General features: G+C 39.9%; 2 protein-coding genes across 4 annotated transcripts in view; one reads left to right on the top strand and one right to left on the bottom strand.

Moving 5' to 3' along the window:
- Positions 1-17345, bottom strand: part of RBM25 (RNA binding motif protein 25) — a 33407-nt gene extending 16062 nt beyond the window's left edge. For 2 of the 3 annotated variants that reach the window (XM_085062238.1, XM_085062240.1), the window contains exons 1-7: positions 17220-17345; positions 10315-10435; positions 6582-6631; positions 4975-5145; positions 4608-4665; positions 3008-3168; positions 212-394 (exon numbers count right to left, since the gene is read on the bottom strand). In XM_085062238.1, the coding sequence (XP_084918364.1) occupies positions 212-394; positions 3008-3168; positions 4608-4665; positions 4975-5145; positions 6582-6631; positions 10315-10420 (729 nt within the window). In that variant the 5' untranslated portion in view covers positions 10421-10435; positions 17220-17345. Of the gene's footprint in view, positions 1-211; positions 395-3007; positions 3169-4607; positions 4666-4974; positions 5146-6581; positions 6632-10314; positions 10436-16260; positions 16387-17219 lie in introns of those variants that run through there. The other variant, XM_085062239.1, reaches the window with a different exon arrangement.
- Positions 14540-20718, top strand: LOC146436332 (uncharacterized). Its single transcript, XM_085063792.1, has 3 exons — positions 14540-14607; positions 16802-17511; positions 20567-20718. Exons 1-3 carry the CDS (start codon positions 14540-14542, stop codon positions 20605-20607), a joined length of 819 nt encoding a protein of 272 aa, XP_084919918.1. The 3' UTR covers positions 20608-20718.
- Positions 20719-20923: the final 205 nt, after the last annotated feature.

The raw sequence follows: 20923 nt of genomic DNA, 5'->3' as shown, positions 1-20923 counted from the left end.
CCTAAACCATCCTGAAGGGATGGTGTCTAAAACTGACTAGCTTTCAGCTCAAAAAAAAAAACCACCAAAAAAAACTGCGGCTGACATCAATGCTTGTTGATTTGTTTTCTCATCAGAAGTTTAGACTTAAAGTATCTGCACAAGGTTTGGCCATTATATAAAGGTGAGTTGAAGAAAAAAAATCTGTTTTGTCCAAAATCAAAACACATACGTCCTCCTTCTTTTCCTTTTTCTTCTTCCTGGGGTGAGAGTCAGATTCCTGGGAGGGGGCATTGAGCTCGCTGGAATATTCTCGTATTAAGACTTCAATGGCCCCTTTAATTATCTGATCTCTTCTCTTCGTTTCCTCATCCAGTGCTTCATCATCCTCATTTGTTGTCTCTGGTCTGGAGTTCTAAGGAAAAATTGCAAAGCAACAGGAATCAACAAACTGAGAATAATAGTGGTTTTATCAGAAGTCCACCTTTCATCATCACGTTCATGCCCCTACAGCATTTACTATTAAAAACACCCTAAAAAAACAACAAAACCACAAATCAAAAAAAGATGAACAAACCCATACAAAAAAAACAACTCACCAAATGAAAACCAAACCACCTACAAGTAATTATCAATTGCATTATATTAGTGAGGCCTTTTCACACTGGCAATACCACAGTTTACTGCAGAGCTTTATGGAATGGCTGCAGACAGCAAGTGTAGGATTGCATAATAACATAATGAAATAGAAAAACGGTGATTAAGGCAGTAGACAGGAAAAGAGAGAGCACCCACAAGCTTCCAGAAAGGCAATCAGTATAGTGCAGCTCTTGGTCAAAAGTTTTGCCTTCCGTGTTCCAAACTTCAAGTCATTTCAACAGCAGTTCCTCAAAGCCTTCTACCCAAGTGCCATGCAATACAAATGCCTACCTAAAACTTCCAAGCTGCAACTTAAAATGGGAGAACTATATTAAAGAAACATTGTTAGGGAAAACATTCCTTGCACAGCAGACTTTTTTTTTCCTTTTAATTATTGTTGATCAAGTACTCTGCAGTTCCTCATCTTTTTTCCCCTTTCAACCTTGTAGGGAAAAAAAAGAACACAAAGAGGTGCCTTTCACTAAATGTTACATGACAGGGTAGAGTGATGATATGCACACTGAGCAAGGTAACCCACCTCCTGATGCCCTGAATCTTTTAGAAAAATGGAATCTCACCTGAGAATCCAGCTGGGTATCCCATCAAGCGATAGGTGGTGGGTGGAGTGAGGGGGAGGGAAGGGTCTGATGGAGCAGCAGCTAACAATGAGGGGGAAGGGAAGATTCAGTTGGAGGTGAAGAAGCTGCCAGGCCAAGGAGGAACAGGCTGAAAAGAGCTAGAAGGTAGTGACAGGGGGTGGAATTGAAGAGATCCAGGGAGAGGAAGCGATCAGGGAGAGGAGCTAATTAGATAAAGGTTTGCTTGGTGTCTCTCTATATGAAATTGTGTTGTAGTTATACATCTCTGATTTCTTAATTCAAAATATTCAAGAAAATTTGCAACTTTTGGATCCAAATGGCACCAGCACACCAGTGATGGTATGAAAGGAATCACAAGCAGTTTGATTACAATGCACTTCATCAATACTCCTCAGCAATTCATAGCCTTTCTTTGCACCACCACAAAAAAACCCACAAAAAAGCAATCAAATCCAACAAAACACATGGAGTTAATCTCATTCTACAGTTCAAGAGAATGGGCTCATACAGCTGCTTCACCAAAGACACAAACAGTACCCTCTGCGTTATTACAATCAATCCCCCCAGGCTGACTGTAACTCGCAGGGGGTCACAGAAAACAAAACTTATAAGAGACGTAAAAGAACTCCAGAAATCCTGCAAGCTTGTTTATAACATCAGCTGTGAAGCACAGTATCACAGGCGATGCCGACATGAAACAAGGAAGTACAGAATGAAAGGGCAGTCAAATCAAGCCCCTATCCAGGCTAAGAGCTAGTACAATTCTCCACTCAATCCTCACAAAGTTAGCACTCTGCTTTACTAAGCCATTGCATTTAATCCCATACACGGGGTATGCAGTCAAAGACATGTCAAGTACTTCAAGTCGTAATTATGCCTCTACTTCTGCTTAGGTAAAATGAAATAAAAGTACCTGTGGTTCCAATATTGACTACATACACTTAAGAAAAACTCCAAACTGGAATTTTAAAAATTTACCTGCTACAGTGTGATTAGCATTTTTAGTTTTGTGAACAATAACGTTTTCTCACTTAGACCTTACAGAAAAAAAGTTGTTTAAAATGCTATCTGAATGCATACGCAAAACTTAAGGAGTTAGAGACAAGGCCAAACTTGACTGGGGTTGAAAAATACGATTTCAGCAAAGAAACAGACACAATTAATTTCAATGCAAACTTGCCAATTAAGTATCTTCGTATCTTAACAAGAACTCAACATACCAAATATCTGCTTTATTCCAGAACAAACCCTTAGCTCTAGAAAGGAATGGTACAAAAGCGTTTTTCCCCATCTACTAAATGTCTGAAAGCTGCCCACTGCCTGATAACTTTATCTTCTACTGAATGATCTACTTCTTTGCTTTTCATTGATTTGTCCCAGAAGACCATGAGTGGAGGGAAAAGACACCTCAATTCCTCTCAGACAGCCAATTTACAGACTGACAGAGTAAATTCTTCTAGGGTTTAAGCACTTTCAAGAGTTTCTAAACAAAAATGAAGCAACAGAATCAAAATACATAGCACATGTTACTATGCTATATCATGAATTACAGAATTAATTCTAGAGATGCAGTTGTAGCTTGCAGCCAAGTTTGAACACTATGGAATTAAGAGCTTACATTTCTCTGTGTTTCAACATATATTCAGACTCATTAATGTGATTCTGGCAAAATCCTAAAATAAATTAAAGCCATGGAATAGAGTAGAAACTGAGACATGCTCACAATCTCATCTAACAAGTATACATGGACATCCTGCCAAAAGAATGCAAATCACACATTATCTACATACCCCATTAGATGCCTTTTTCTTTGCTTTCCATTCATCTAGCTGAGCCTTTGTCTTTGCATCAACTTTGACTAGCAGCTTCTTCTCTCCAATCTGGAGGTCATGGAGTAGTCTCAGTGCTCGTAGTGTAGAATCTGGTTCTTTGTACTCACAAAATCCAAAGGCTGAAATGGATGATTGAAATGAGAAGTAAAAGCATTGAAGTTCTTCAGGTAATTTAGTTTGTTTAAAAATGTGTTTTGAATCAATAAACTTGGAACATAGGCACTTGTTTTTTTAAAGCCAGGAGCACACATCATAAAAACGCAAAGTTCACTCACTGAATTAATCTTTGATATAATTAAAAGTCCAGTAAACAAGATGGTAAAACACATTGTAGATGCCCCATCCCTGGAAACTTTCAAGGTCATGTTAGATGGGGCTCTGAGCAACCTAGTGATCTAAATGTGGCTAGCACAGGTCTTTCTCGTGAGAACATTCCACTGTGTTTTATAAACAAAGATAAAGTTTGGATGTTGTTAAAACAGTGTCTCAAGATTTGGACAGTTCAGGCCTGGCCAATCAGGCCTAGGGGGAGGTTTCTGGCTGACCAATCTGGGTGACCTCTGAAAAGTCTATATATATGTTGGATTCAAATAATAAAGCGCTTTTTCTATGCTATGCTGAGAATCCGGGTTTTCCTTCTCTGCTCGCAGCTCAACAGTGACATCTAAAGATGTTCCTGATCTTCAAAGAAGGTTGGACTAGACAAACTTTAAAAGGTCCCTTCCAACTCAAACTATTCTATGATTGTGTTTGTAAAGCTTTTGACATATCTGTCTTCATTAAGAAATGCAATCTATATGATGACAGCTCAGGTGGATTTGCAATTGTCTGATGACAAAGGGCATCAGTCAACAGCTCACTGTTAACCTGGAGGGAAGGGTATTTCAAACTAGGTTCTTTGCAACAGTTACATAAAGTTTTAAATGAGAAAAATATTCTATGACAGCAAAATTTAAAAAGTGTGATTTATAGGAACTGAATTACATCCTTAAAAAGAAAAAAAAACCCAAACATAAACCCAGCAAGATATGAAAACACAGCAAGATATGAAAACACAGCAAAAGAAAATAGTAACCAAAATAATTTCCTACAATCATTGGAGAAAGGTAATAAAAAAAAACAAAACCAAAAACAGTTCAACTTGACCACAGGGAAGGTAAATTTTACAATAGGAAAACCTCCTCCATAGGGAAAGACAATACCTACTATTGGAAGTGACCTGTAATAGTGTTAAAATAGTTAGCCTCTTTCGGAAGCTAACTCCAAACGGGCAAACCTTCCTCAGGAATGGTCTATAAACTCCTTCAGTTTCAGAAAAGAAAGGTAAAGAAAACTAGGCTCCCAAGACATTTTTTCATTTAATCTTTCTCAATTTTACTTTTTTATTCTGTCTGAATTCCAGAAAATCCTAGCCCTTTATTAGAAAATATTTAGCAGCTATCATATACAGTGTCTTGAAATGTAAATTAAGAATAGCAATGTGTAAAGATATTTAAATGGCTGCCAGGTAATAAAAACAAGAGTACGTCTAGAGATTCTGAAAACTATGAACAGTTACCTTGAAGTTTTCCAGATGCCCCTTGTACTCTCTTCCAACTCAAAACCAAGCCACATTTCTGCGTTAAAGGTAAGTATCATTAATTAGTATATTCAAAACATTACAAACACTTAACCACTTTTTGCAAAATATTATAGCATTAAAAGGGGTAAACACTACTAAAAATAAAATAGGTCTGTATTCACAGACATCTGTAGTGTAAAAAAAGCTGTGCTCTTTGCTTCTTGAATTCAGGTGTAGTGGGCTGCTATTCCAGTTTGTGTGAATAGCTCTGCTTTTAGTTTCAATACACTGCTTGTGGGTCATTACTTTATTCATCAGCCAGGGATGAAACTTAACAAGCAGTCCCCTTACAAGCAGTACTTACTGCTAGAAGCTGCCGTATGAGCATGTCTGAGGCTTTCTCCGAAATGTTGCCTACAAAAACAGTAGTAGTGGGACCACAGTTTTCATCGTTTTCTTTGTTCTTTAAGCCAGGATGGTCTTTTCTGACTCCCAAATGTTTTCCAACCATAGACACTGTGGTAGGAACTAATACCTGTAAAGAGGAGGAGAAGTTATAAAATACAGCATTGGATAGGTTTGGTTCTTTATTTAAATCCCTAAGACAAAAGACTTAGTGATGCACATTTATTTCGGATTTGAATTTTCATACGAACCTTAGTTAGGCTTATGGAGTGAGACACCAATAAGCAGTTCTGGCTTTAACACTTTCTACAACACAAAAAAAGATGGCCATTTTCTGGCAAAGAAAGATAACAAAAGGCATAACTGAACACAGCCACTGTAAGGTCTCAGTGTGAGCATACAGTAATGTTAGGTATTTTTTCTTTGACAAATAACTAGTTTGCAACATTTGAGTCACTGGAAGTTGAATTACCTTACCTAACAGTATAAAAAGCAAGCTGTGAATAGAAAAGTAACTCTGGCTCAAAGGCTTTGATGGACGCATTACATATGGTCTTAAAGTTTCCACACAGTGAATAAACACTATTGCTTTATTTAATCAACACACAACCCAAAGCCTCTTTAGGTTAAGGAGCAAACATTTGTAAATTAACTGTACAAAGATAGGCATGATCATCTGCTCCATTTTGCTACAATTCTTTCCTTTCACCTGAGATTTAACAGTCCTTATGCAGAGTCTCTCTCTCAAAACACCTTTCTAGAAGTGTCACTAAACAAAAACTATTCAAATCGCAAAACTGAATAATAAATTTGCTTCAGTATCTTTGTCTTACAAACATACAGGTTACCATGAACACATCCACCTGTAGGAGATAACACAAGCTCTCAAAAAACTATTACACAAATGGTAATTCACCTTGAAGCCAAGAAGAAACCTTTATATTTTAAAGCACACTTCTTTCCACCCCAAAATCATATACCTCCTCTGAGCAAGAAATTAGTAAGATAGACAAAGAAATCTTTCATTTGTTCTTCCACAGATGAGTATTACATGCAATAATTCCTTTTCCTGCAACACTGGGACAGCAAGTTTATCTGTAAATAACTTGCTGTCAAGATTGTCAAAGTACATGTTTTTGGACAACCCAGCAGTGCTGCACGACAGCTTTATAAACCTGGATGAGGTGATGCCTTCAGGGTACTATGTCAGAGCTACAAACTCCAGAGCAAGAGATCTGGAATCTCCCTGATCTAATTGTACTGCACAGGAAGAGCACACATGATCCAAAGATAAAGCCTAAACCACTGTATTCGAGAGAAGTACATCTTCTTGCAAGAACAATAATCACTTCACCTCTGCTGCTGACAGCTCCAGACATTACTTCAAACTTTATCTAAGCCAGAAATTGACATAACATTTGCATTACAGTTGCATTTGAAATGAGGCGTTTTCTTTCATAGTAAAATTCTGATGGAACAGAGTGAAACAAAAAAAGCTGTTGGCATCCAGTAGGTTTTACTCTCTATTTTATTTTGCTATGAGCTCATCCCTACTGTAATACTTACAGTTGGAGCAGGAGCCATAATGCCCATTGGTACAGGAATCATAGGGGTCCCTGAGAAAGACAACACATTAATATTAGTCTGCCCTGTTGAAAACTGATGAATATAAATGAAATTTTTGTAGACATGATTTTCAAACTAGATAGCAATTTTTGGTCACATAAGAATTTCACAGTACTGATTACCAGTAACTCCTTAAGCATTCAAACAAAGCCTAAGTAAACTAACATACCAGAGGCATCCTGGCCACTTTCTCAAATTACCATTTCAACTTTGTCTCAAACAAATCTATTTTCAGAGCATATTCAAGCCATTTCTAGAAGACAGTGGTATGATGAATGAGGCAGGGAATTCCTAAGAGCAAAGGCAGCTGATGCCCTACAGATGATCTCGTTTCCAACTTACACAATTCCCACAGCACAATTGTTTCTGCATATGGCTTAGGGATGAGGTCCTCTAGAGAATGGCACCAGGCTTCATTCCGTTTAAGGAATAGCTTAATAAAGGCAGCATAAAAAACCTCTATCAAGAAGCTGCTGAATACTTGACTTGCAGACTCCCACACCTACTTTAAAATTACATTTAATTTCAATAATAATCATTAACTCATAATAAATAATAATAATTTAAATTAATATTTAATCCTATTAATCCACGTGATACCTCTTTTACACGACCAAATTCACTGGCAGTTTTAAGTACCATTATGAGCCAGTATTTGATCCTAAGAAAGGCGCTTTATCTTTCCATGCCAGCTGCTAGACATTAAATATATTAAGTGAATGGATTTCATCAAAACTACTTGTTGGCCAGTAGACACATTGAGACTCGAGAACAATGACATCATTCTCATGTTCCTCATAGGGATCCTACAGCTCCTTTTTTTTGTTTTTATTCTACAAAAAGTTCCATCGTTTTTCCTCTCAATCCTTCCCTTCTGATCCTGCCCTTCTCCATCTCTCTTACTGCTGCGTTCATAAAAGCCTAAACAAACTTCTGCAAGCTACTGTTCCTGGACTTGTTCCCCCACTCTCTCTAGTGTTTAGCCCTAAAACACTTCTCTCCTCAGACATCCTCTCCAGCTTTTTCCTCATTCATTCTGGTTTTGCTTTATTTATTTTTTATTTTCTCCAGCACTCAATCCTCTTCCTCAGCCCCTTCATATTAAGGTCACACTACCTCTTGTCCCTCCAAACCATTCAGACAATCAAAAAGGTATTGCTCTCCGATGTTCTCAGTTTTAGTACACCATGGCATCTCACAGACTGCAGCAACTACTCCCCAACAAGACACTGGCTGTGCAGCCCTGTAATTATTATTATTATTATCACAATGGCTTTCAAAGTAGCAACTCAGTAAACATACTTGTGTTATCACTGATAATTCTATGAAACTATCTGCCCAATGTTCAGCAGAAGCAAAAATCCACTGAAATACTGAGCATCATCAGGAAACATACTGACCACAGGAACCATTCAGCTGCTACACAAAAGCCTAGTGCACCTACACTTTTGACTACAGCCTACAGACGCGGTCTCTGCAAGCCAAGACAACCCAGCCTCAGACTACAGCAACTACATGACTTCACTGGTGAAGCAGGTACGTTACTAGGAAAGACTGTACACTCAGAGACTCTTCAAGTGTGGAGGTTTGCACGGTATGGAACATGGCTGAGGTGTACAAAACCACAAAACACAACTTGGCAGAGTCCCACATCAGAAGTGGGGCAGGAGGGGGACACTGAGCAGGCAATGAGTGTAAAGACAGATGTAAGGAGGTAGCACTTTACACAGCAGTTAATGAATTTCTCAAATTTGGTGCAAGAGGTGACAGTGGAGATGGCCAGTATCAACAGAGTCAAAAAATAACAAAATGTTCATGAATGACAGGCCCAGAAAAGATTAAGAACATATATAAGATCCCTAATAGTACAGGTGTATGAAGTAACAGACTTAGAAAGCAGATAGGGACAGATGCCCTCCCTAAATACCCTCTTCTAATCCCACTGCCCACACAATGCATCAGCCTAAATGGACTGCAGGTCTGACTTACTACAGCATTTCTGGCATGCAAAATGGGAATTTTTGACATCTTAGTGGTATCCAATAATCTTCAGAGATTTATAAGAAATACCCCCTTATAAAATCTTCCAAATTAATACTGGGAAGTGCTACAACTTCTTGTTTTTAACAGCTGTATCTTTAAGCAAACCAAAAAACCTTTACTAACTTCATTATTATGCAAGCAAACTACTCAGCTGAAACTTTTCAAAAAATTACATGCTCAGGTAACTATATGTGAAATTTTGACTAAACAGCTAGCTAAAGATAATACTGCAAGCCACTAAAATTGTCCTCTTACAGATAGACTAAGTTCAGAGCAGACTTCATAAAGTCTCTGTGGCATTTTGAGCTCTACTGAGGTGCTTATATTAAGAAGTGAGATCCATATCCTCTACATGTCAAAATATGTTGTCTGCACAGGGAAGCAAATCACGTTTCTCTTGTGCAGGCAAAAATTTTATTCTCACCTAATACCACATTTCTCCACTCTACATACCATTCAGATTCCTACTACTAAAACAAGACTATTTAAACACAGCAAAAGAACAAAAGGATCTTTGTCACACATGCCAAGAAGCAACATGCTCAGAGCAGAAAATTATATCAGGTGTTTTAAAATATATTTCAGAAAGCTCTTTCTTTAAGTATCTGGTGTTTTATAGAGTAGTATACATAAAATGGGCCTAGGAAACATAAGAGGTATGATTTTAAAATTCAACCTGAAATTTTTGATGGCAGGATACTACCTAAACTAAAAGAAATCTTAGCAGAAAATAACTAACATCTCATGATTCTCAGGAAAAACGTTTAGAAAAATTAACGCAAGTGAAGATTAGCCTACTAAATGCATATGCAGAAATCTTTTCATAGTTAAGCCATCTGTTTTTTGAATGCTTGTACTATCTACAGAACACTCCTGCACAACACAGTTTAATACCATTCAGACAGGAGTTAGTTTCTGCAGCCCTTGTGACAAATTTTAAAGGGGTAATTCTCTGATGTATTCCCCTGCCCCACTTGCTCTATTGTCTTCTGTGTCCAGTGACCATTATGTATACTGGCAATGCACAGAAAGATAATTGTACTAGACCAACAAGTTAAAATCTCAATTCAAAAAACAGAGGCTGATCTTACAGATAAACAAAGCAAAAAGGCAGGAATAATTCTGGGAAGATCAGAAGCAATGACAAAGATAACTGTAAGTTTGCAAGATGTGTGGAATATCAGAAGCAGAATAAAAGAAAGTGGGACATAAAAAGTTACATAAAATGTAACAAGTTGGACCTTCTCTGAAAGTTACTCCTACATTTTTACATTACACACACTCAGTGTACCCATGAGCTTCCAAAAGCTATTACAATGGCTTACTGTCAAAACAGTGGCTCCTGGAACACCTAGTACTAACAAAAATCACCACTTAGCTTCAGTCTGGAATAAAGGCTCAAGAAAAAGTAGAGTATTTCATTTCTGGTCAAAAATAAACACCTTTTGGTAGACCAAAGGGAGCTTGTTCACACGACATGATCTGTAGGAATATCAGAAACTCAACTGCAATGTACATGAATCAGAGTTACTGAGATCCGTTATTTACAAAAGTTACTGGCTTTTAAAGGAATTCAAAATAATATAAGGAAATTAATTCTACCACACTTCCATGTACTAGTATAACTTACCAGGAGGTACAGGCGGAGGAAAACCAGGAAACTGTGGAGGTGGGATCCCAGGGGGAAGCGTTGGGATTCCCATAGGAGGGCGATTCAAATGGGGTGGAAAAGACATTCTTGCAGTCGCAATCTGTCAAAAAAAGACAGAAAAGGAAACTTGTACTAGTCAGTTCCCAAACATGAATTACAAAAGCAGTGAAGTAGTAAGTGTCCACAATTATTTTAAATTTTTATATGGACATTCAACTACAAACTAAAACTATTTTTTAACTGTTTTTTCTCCAGCTATTGATTAAGTTACAGATGTAGTACAGATGAGTCTTCTTTCTCAATTAAAAAAAGCACTTCTATGGAAGAGTTTCAGAATGTAGTTAAAAACAAAACTATATCTGACTCCTCATACCAATAAAGAGCATTTAACAGTTTATACAGTTTCTTTAAAATAAAGCTATCTTTGCACTTTAAAAAAGCAAAACTAATCCTGTAACACATTTTCAATAAAGCAAGTGGTTCTGTTGTACAAGAAACGATCACACGCAATACAACCATAGAACAAGACACCAGGAAGAACTGGGACACCACAATGCTTAGCATTAACGGAATTGTATTTAAGATGACATTGGGGAGATCCTCAAATTCCAGCAGAGAGAGAGTTAAAAGCTTGAAAGAAGGTCTATGATCTATTTTTAACTTCCCAGTCCACAAATCTCCTAGAGCACAACTTGGACATTAGCCCACGAGCTGAGTGTCAATGCGCTCCCATGGAGAGTAAAGACCATTTCTAACACCATTTTCTATTCAGATCATTATTATTACATGCGTATTACTGACCATGAAACAGACACCACCCAGTCATAAAACACTCAAGATCACCCTAAATACAACTAAGGCATGCATTCTTCCTTCCAATATTGCTTCAGCAACCTTACACAGTCAAGTCTTCACAGAAGGTTGGCCCTCCGTTCTACAACAACCAAAACTGGTCATAATATTACTGCTGAGCATATATGTAAATTCACACTGCAGTGAAGAAGCACTAGAAGAACTTCAAACACATCAGATCATGTGGTTATGAATCATAAAGACGCAGAATCACAAGTGACAAGAACCCATTTAGCTGTTGGCACAAATGTTTGCATTTCTCATTGCACCGTATAGACTGCCTTACAACCTACAGTGTCAGATCTGCACTGCAACTGCTTTCCAAACAGGCAACTATGAGTCAAAACTGAAGCAAGGCTGTCTCGAGAAACAGAGTTATGGTAAGAAAAATTCTGATACATACAATGGAACTGTAGATTGTAACATGCTTTCTTCAAGGTATGAACACAATGGCACTTAACACGCAGAGAACAAAAAACAAGTTTTGCTGGAGACAGATGTGCCTTGCAGACTTGTACAAGAGCAAGCCATTAATGACAGTCTTAAACACTAGAAGTAAGGTAATGATACTCTTAAATACTAGTATCAGTATTCTACCATAGTAGTAGGTACATCTGAAAGCTACAAAAAATTACCATAAGAGAATAATATAAGAACACTTTATTCTCTCAGACTCCAGAAACAACTATGAGAGATAAATATGTATTCATCTAGACAGGTTGAAAGACAAATCCAAATGTACTTGGTAATACCTTATTCTTGTCTAAGCACACACATACAACCCCATCACATAATTCATTCAAGGACACATTTACAATTACATCAATTACAAGAGGTATATGATAAGGGCATTCACTAATTGGCCCCAAAGGGCATTTATCAACATCTTAGCAGGCAAAACAATGAACACTCCTGTGACACAAGGTTTAAGACAGCAAAAGAAACAAGAGAGCAAATGCAAACATTCCTCCAACAGTTCAAGAAAGCTTTTATGCAATATAGTAAACATAAAACCTCCCCTCCCTCTTAGAATCCATATGCCTAAGAACGCATTTCCTTTCTGTAATTCCCGAATTTCTAAAACTGTATAGGCAAAGAAAAGCAGCAAACGTATGCCATTGTATTTTTAAAAAAGTTGATTATTGTCTCTTCAGACTATGTGCACTTCAGCTGACATTCGTCTAGAATGTGGAACTGGTATGGTATGGAAGGCAACAGAAGTCCTTTATCTGCCTTGGTATCACCACTTGAAACTTTCACACGCAAAAAAAGATAGCCAAGATAAAAACCACAAAATTAAGATCTTTAAGGCTCCCAGTTCTTATCTATATTACAAGCTGATAGACAACTGAACAAAATTCAAAGCTGTTTTGGGGCAGATGGTACAAACAATAAGCTACTGGGTCTGAAACGGTTCTAACCCGGCTACAACACAGTTGCACCATCAGAGGTCCCCAAGGTGTTACAGCATGGTCTGTAAAACATAAAAGAACAATTGGGGAAGTAGTTTTCCAGGCTGCCTGTAGGTGCAATCCCTTCTCTCGCTCTGAAAAGCACTTTATCTGAGCCACCATTTTGGAGATGCCAACAAAAAAAGCCTGGGGACGAAGGTGAAACAGTTCTTTGAATAAAAAGATGCTGAAACATACCATACCCAGTGGATGTTACATATGCTAAGAGAAGCAATTAATTGGTTGTGGTTGTTTTATAATTTAAATTAAAAAAGCAAAAATTTAGCAGTCAACTAAGTTACTGTTACTGCATAAAAGGAAAAAGGCAGAAGAGAACAAAATTAGTCTTTCAACCTTCCAGGCAGATGATGTGAAACATACTGTTATACATTCAACAATCCATTTCACTCAAAGCACTCTGCTCTTCTTCTTGCCCCCCTCCCCTCCCCAATATCTGTACAATTATTTTCACGGTAGCTAGAAAGCTGCCCTGCTCCTGACTTAATCCTTACATGGATCAATCCTAGCAACTCTGCTGCCTGTGGCACTTAAGATCAAAACTACAACTAAGGAAAGCCTTGGTCTCTTTCTCACTCCTTTGTTACACTACTTTGTGTAACTACTAATGTGAAACCAGCAGAGAGAACAGTTTAATTCTGTTTCCGTTATGAAAGCTGCAAGAATCAACAGATACCAAGACTGAAACTGCTCACTGGAGAAGTGAGAGATCTGGACAAGAGAGGAAGATCCATCCAAGATGCTACACTGAAGGGAACTGCATAGCACACTCTTTTCTGTCAGGAGCTAGATAACACACCAGAAATGTACTCTTCCAACAGTCACAGGGGCTCTGCATCAAATTTCTAAGCAACTACAGACCAAAGGTTAGGTATGGAAATTTAGGAGATGTGAAGCTGGATCTATGCAGAATACACTCGCAGACATCTCAGGAACAGCATCTTGAATGTCTCTGCAGACTGTCCTACCCTGCCAGTACAGTTCAGTGATCATTTTCTGATACATTTACTGTGATCTCAGCGATGTAAATGGTGATCTTCCAACTTCCTCAATTTATTCAAATGCCTAAGTAAGAAACTAAACAGTCCTGACATAGTTTTAAAACTTCAACTGACTTACGGATGTATTACCTCTAGCGAAACTGAATGTAAGCAGCACTCTTGACAGCTGCATTTTAACTAAACAGCCCCTTAAGCAAGAGTGTAATCTGTCTGATGTTACAGCAGTCACAAAAATACAGGAGAAAGAAAAGCAGTCACCTACTGGATGCCAATCAAAATACTGAAATAATTACGTCTTTAACCCCCAAAATCACAGATTTATATCAGGTCTCAGAATCAAAGCATAGTCAATTTATGTTGTGTCTGTGCCAGCAAGCAATACAATAGGAACAAGCCTGTTAAACAAAAATAATGAGAGTTGAGACCCTAATGTCCACACTGCAAGTTATGGGGAGGTCCACCTCACCGAAATGAATGTCTGTTTGTAGGTAAGAATGCCTTTTTCAATACATTTTCATCCAAGAGAAATCCGGTTTATCCACTAGAATAGCGCAAACCAAGAAGAAATAAATTTCCTAAGTGATGATGGCTTTGAGACTTCCTTCAAGAGCATGCACTTGATCCAAGTTAACACAGTAACATAGGTGCAAACTTCATTAGCCTTGGGCCACTTCTCTAAGCCGCAGATTAATTATGTCATGGATGGCAAAACATCTAAGTTTACTCAAGGCAGACCGAGCTCAAAAACAGCCTGAGCTACTAACTAAGGCAAGCGCTACATAAACACAGCTATAATATTCCAGGTTCAACTTTGGCCCAGAAGAGCTCAGTTGCTTTCCTACATTGCACTTCTGATTTTAAGTCCTGGTGGAACCAAGCAACATGCAGAGCCGTCTGCACCAATCTTTGGAAACTTGGAGAGAGTGCAGGGATAACTATATGGTTCTAAGGTTTGGCAAAATCCATTGAGATTTGCTAATCCCGTCACGGTGCAGTCCCTGCTGGGACGGAGCTCTAGGAGTCCACTAGGAGCACCCTGGCTCTGATTTACAACTAAGCAAATGTAGAGAGCTGGCCTGAGGGCTGGAATCAAGTGTCTGAGAACACAGGGAACTCACAGCTACTGCAAAACAAGGGTCACCATCATCCAGACATTCCTGCCCTGCTCTTCTTTATCATCTCTGACTCCTAAAAGTCCCAGTAAGAGGGGATTGAGACTGTACTGATCTGGCTGCACTGTTAATGCAGTAATTTCTTTTTAAATCATTGTATTCTTTTAACCTTCTGTTTTACTGACTTCATTTTTTAAAATAAAGGGGTGAAGAGATATGTCATAAGCATAATGTAAGTTTAATAAAAATTGCTGGTAACTAACATATTTTAAATGGACAATTCTATCACCTACTTAGGGCAGCATCATAATTCTACCAGTGTCACAGGATTAATATCCTTAGTATCTCTGCTTACACATGAGAAATTTTATTTAAAAACCTGCAAAACGACTTAAACCATTTTCAAAAGAGTGAAGTTCCCCATGAAGCAAACAGTTACAATACTTACTGCTGTTACACTAAACAAAGTTAAAACTGACTGCAAAAACCCTCAAGTCTTAATGCACAAACAAACTTCATGTGTTTTAAGAATACATACATGAAGTGTCATAAGAGCAGTGACAGCATGTGATAAGGGCATTCACTAATTGGCCCCGAAGGGCATTCATCAACATCTCACCAGGCAAAACAATGAACACTCCTGTGACACAAGGTCTAAGATGGCAAAAGAAACGAGATCTAGTGTGACTAAATTTTATCTGATTTTAACTTCCTTTCAATATTTTCCCAAAACAATTCTTCTGCACTACAAAAAATCTGTACCCTTAGTCTAAAATAAGTTGCACAAAACAGCTGTACAGACTGGAGAAAACATACACAAAAAACCCCATCTGTAAAAGTCAGTACTACCACAGGATGGTGCATTAGGCTCTACAGGATGTGTCAATATTTAAACCATTCCATCACAAAAATAACCTCCTAGTTTGTCACCCAAAAAAGGTGTTCTTTATATTATTGCTTGTCATCAAAAAAAGCCCCCCAAAAGAAAAATCTTTTATTTCAAGCCAAATGGTTTCCTTAGTGAAAATGACCCCTTTCTCAGACCCCTAGAGTTTTCTCCAAAATTGCCTGCAAGCTAAGCAAGGTTTAAATGTTAAACACAACAGACATGGGGAGAGGTAAAACATATTCTAGATTTCCTAAGTATATATATTTCTGAACAAGTATATTAATATTTGCTCTAGCTTGTTTTTCAGAGGTGATCTAGAAAGTGTTTAGTAACTGCTGCAGAATTGTTGCATTCCACACTGTTATTATGAAGCAACACAAAAAACAATGTGTGTATCCAAACGAAAGCCTCAGTCCAAAAGCCCTTTAACTACAGCTCCGTTAAGTATGCCATCAGAACTTCAAGATACTTTATTTAATTCCTAATTCTGTGCTTCTGCACCCATGTAGAGCCCTGGTTAGTGAAATAAGTGACTCTTCATTCCAACATGGCTATTGACTCTTCCCAAAACACAATCATGGCTGTGGCATTACAACACTTACATGAATGGGCACTCAGAGGCAGAGATGCAGGGAAGCGTGAAGCACTCTGTAAAATGCCACTCCTTTACAGAGAAAGTAAAAAAAACATCCTATTCTTCCTTCTAAGTTGCTCTGGACCATCTCCATAAATGCTGATGCAATACCTGAAGCAATGCTTTCCTGCCCCACATCAAAAAAAGACTAAAATTCCATGTATGTGTATTTTAGTCTGAATTAACTGAAAAATAGAAAACTTTTGAGATTTCACTTTCTGTAAGGCCGTTTAAGAGCTACTAAAGAAACGCAAAAACGTTAGTTGTATTCAAGATAGTCCCTATCTTTAAACAATAAAACCTATCCTTCAGGCAGACAAAGGTCTTTTTCTACAACGGAAAAAGACATCATGAGAAAAACATGCAGCGTACACATCACAACGACTACTGACACGGATGAATCACTCGATTCTTTTACGCACGGCCTGCTAACAAGTGTTTTAAGATGACCAACGCCAATCCACACTAAGGACAATAACTTCCCTGTCGCAATAAATCGCGTTTCCTAGCGTGATCAGTTTCCCCGATGCGGAAAAGAAGAAATCCCACCCACAGTCCGAGGCGGCCCGGCCCGGGGAGCAGCTTCGGGAGCCAGCAAAGCTCCGCACACGTCCTCGTCTCGGGCGTGCACGGGCTCCGCACGCCTCCGGCGGGGCCGCCGCCGTCCCTCCCGCCGGGGTCGGCGGAATGGCGTCCCACGCGGCCCAGCGGGACAGGAAGCGCAGGGGCCTCGCGAGCACCGCCCCGAGGCCGCTTACCCGTTCCACACCCCGTCCAGGCCCGAGCCACCTCGCCAGCGAGCGCCCGCCGCGGCCCAGCGGCCCCGGCCGTGCCTCCGCCCAGCGGGCGGCCGAGGCGCCGCCGCCGCGCGCCCTCCCTCCCTCCCTCCCTCCGTTCCTCTTCCCCCCGCAGCCCCTCGGCTCTCACCCCTCGGCTGCGGAGCAGGGCGGGGATGGCAGGGGAGGCGCTGGGCCAGCTGAGGCCCCGCTAGGCCGCGAACACACCGCGCCGAGCCGCTGCCGCCGCGCCGCGCGGGGTCATGTGACCCGCCCCTTCCGCCAGCGGCCCGGCGTGCACCGCGCCACGCCACCACAGAGGCGGTCGTGCCGGAGCGCCCCCGCGCGCGCTCAGACAGTTACACCGCTGACCATAGAGCGGGGGAGGCTAGAAGGGCAGGAGGAAAGAAAGGGCATGCGCGCTGCCGCCATCTTTGCTGCGGGTGGGCGGTGCGGAGCCGTGACCCGGCCCGGAGCTCCGCCATGTTGAGGTCAAGTGTTACCGCTCGGGGCTGGGGCGGCTGAAGGCCTTGGAAAGCCTCTGGAAAGCATCTGGAAAGCATCTGGCTGTGGGTGGCACGACCCCTCACCTGTCTGGCAGCCGTCATGCGCGCCCCAGCTAGGCACTCAGGCCAGGCTGAGCTACGACGGTGGTCGGGACGGGCTTTAGGGCAGCCACAGAATCCCCACCCTCGACCTGCTGCCCACGCTGCTTGGGATGCAGCCCAGGATACACCTGGCTTTCCTGGAAGGCTCTATCTGCTGTAAAAACCTAAGGATTTATACAGCAAAAAGAGTGAACACCAGTTTCTTAGGCAGCTGTATCGTCATCAGAAAGATGTCACTGTGCTGTTGGGCCTAGCCGTGGTCTACAATTGGTAGTTTCCCCGACCTACTGACAGCGTTTAGACTGCATTAAGAAACAATTGAAAATGTACAGTTTCGCTCACCATGACATGCAAGACAGTAATTGCTGTAGTTACACCACTGATGGCAGAGAGTTGGAAGAGGAAAGAAGTGACTATGAATGAAATGAATGTGATCTTACAGATTATTATGAGGCAGACCACAAAACGAACATAAGTGCAGAGCTGTTTAAAAAATGTTGGATTGGCTAAGGGAAAAAAAATTTCCAGTGTTTAAAGAAAGTGTTTAAAAGATGAGGGTTGAATGACAAAATCTTCTCCATCTGTAATGGTAAGAAAAACATTTGAAGCAGACTGACTTCTTCAGTAGAAAACAGATGAAAACTATCTGGCTGATGTCATACATGCTACTGAACAGCCAACAACTGCACTGGAACTAAGGTCCTGTTTTATCACCTAGCTTTACAAGATGATGTGTAAGGGTAAATATTATGGCAGTAGCAGATTTAAGAGGTACTTCAGGTTTGAATGCAATTCCTTGTGCTCATCAGAAACAGCATTTTTACTTTCTATTAATTACAGCTTAGTCTAAGCAGCCTGCGTATCTCCCTCAAACTAATACAAATTTAGTAACTGCAATACTGACCACTGTTAATATTTAAAATAATTTAAAAGCATACCTAGGAAAACCAAGGAAAAGAGAAAGGGCATAACAAAAATCTTCAGAATCTTTTCTTTGTCTCTTTTGTCTCAGACAACAACAGCACAGCTTGAAAAAGAAATCTGAATCCCAAACTCAGTTGTACTCCTGTAACACATTTTAATTTACAGGAAATACTGCAAAGGCTTTGCTCATACACAAATTCATCTATTTTTTTAGCCAAAGAGATAGGCCATTTTGCATTTATTCTTCTTATACAAATCAGCTGTAGCCTCCTGTATCCTTCTTAATCAAGGAAGAATAGTAGCAGAAGCATCCATTAAATGCAGCTGCTTCCCCATCTTTATTCTACCTGCTATGGGATTTTAGAATTACCCCCCCAAGTGCCTATATTATCTGCCTGCCTTACAGTTATGTAACATTGCGACGAGAGGGAACTCACGGCAGTCTCAATATGAGATATAAAGTAAGCTCCATTTTATTTCACCAAACGAGAGACTTATATACTGTTACAGAAGTTACTATTCATAGTTACACACACACCTGCAGTCTGTTCTCACACATTCAGGGATCCTCCTATTAACTCCCTTATTCTTTTCTCATAACACTTCTGACTCCCTAATCTTTCTCCTGACATTCTTCCCACAGCTCAGAAACACAGCTGTGGTTCTCAGGCGTCAGCTCTTCAAAACAACTTGTCAGGATTTTACTGAGGCCTGACCATGCTGAAGCCTTGCTCAGGCCTGCTCAGTTAGCATGAGTTTTGCTGGAAAACTGCGTTTTCCAACAGTTATGAAGCTGAGATCCCTTTCCAGATACTGACCATGGTTCACTTTCTTCAGTTCCTCACAGCAAACTCCAGAGTTTCATGCTCCAGCCAATCACTCACACTCCATGAAGAGTGTAATAGATGGTTTTTAATATTAAGGCTAAAATTAAAAGAGGTGCTTTTTCTGTCTGCCAATTGTCTTGTATTGCAAGCACGAGAAATCATCCCAAACATGTTAGGCAGCACCTCAGGGTACAGGGGTCATATTGTTTCTAGACTATGCATTTTAAACATTTTATGTTTAAACCCTTCGATTGCTCCCTCTATCACATTACCAGTCTAAATACAGCCACTTAGAGGAAGATCCCTTAGATTCCAGACTCGTTGATCTCATTCCTTGGCTCCTCTATATAGCACTGAGATTAAAAGTTTCTACCTCATATGTATTACTTATATACATTATTCAGGATTTTTTCAGTCTGAAGACATTTGGTTCAGCAAAAGTTTATTCCTACAGATGTCAGTCTGTTTTGTGAATCGTTTAAATTAACATTGAGTGAAAATATATTAGTATTACAGCATGAAAGAGAACAGGGAAGAGAATTACTGTGCCAGTCTTCAGTCATTCATCATCACTAAGCTGCATAAAAGAGAAATAATTAAATAACGTATATGCCCCCACAAATATATATATAGTACAATCTAGTAGAACAAAAGTACTTCAGCAATACACTTGAATTCTGAGAGGGCCTCAGTCACTCTTTGTGTTAGAAAACTCACCAATACTGCATTTTTGCAATAATTGGACCTGCTGACTCAGTTTTGTGAAATGATGATACTTCAAAGGTAAACTCGCAATCACTGCTGTCTACATGGATATCCAGTTGGGAAATTTGGCTCCTTCTTGAAATTATTTGACTACAACCAAAACAGGGGACCAATGGATGGGGCACTTTATAGCTGCCTGTTAGTGGTTATCAACATGTAATATTCACTGAAGGAAAACAGTGCATATCTTTCCTCTGGTGTAGTAACCATACACATTTGATCCAAACATCCAGCCAAAAACTCTTGTTACTTCAGAAGAGAAATTGCCTGTGTACTGGCTGTGCTACAACAGAAACAGTTTTGCATATTATCTAAATCACATACTTTTGTAAACACGTGCAGCCAATGAAAAATAACTCATTATTTTCTTGTAGCACCCCATGAGCCAGCAGCTCACTGGACCCACTACTGGTGACTTCCTCATCGTGTGGTTTCTTTGACCATCTGCCTGGCATTCTCCACCCATTCCCACAGCTCCAGTTCGTGACACTGAATCTGCCATTTTTTGGCATGTGTGTGCCTCTATTTTGGAGGTTGATGCTACAGTCATGAAGAAAACCCAAAGGCTGCAATGACAGGGACCAGTGGCTCTCCTTGTGGAGTCTTCGTTTAAATGCACGAGTGGCACATGAGATCTGGGCGCCAAGTGCTCTCTCCTCAGGTGGACACCCTGATCCATTCATTAGCCAGACCTGGAGGCCTGGGAGCAGCCGCATGGTCATTCTCCAGCC

This window comes from Lichenostomus cassidix, chromosome 5, assembly GCF_008360975.1.
Source record: "Lichenostomus cassidix isolate B80296 chromosome 5, HeHo_3.0, whole genome shotgun sequence".
NCBI classification, from domain to species: Eukaryota; Metazoa; Chordata; class Aves; order Passeriformes; family Meliphagidae; genus Lichenostomus; species Lichenostomus cassidix.
This window is presented reverse-complemented; position numbering and strand designations above follow the sequence as displayed.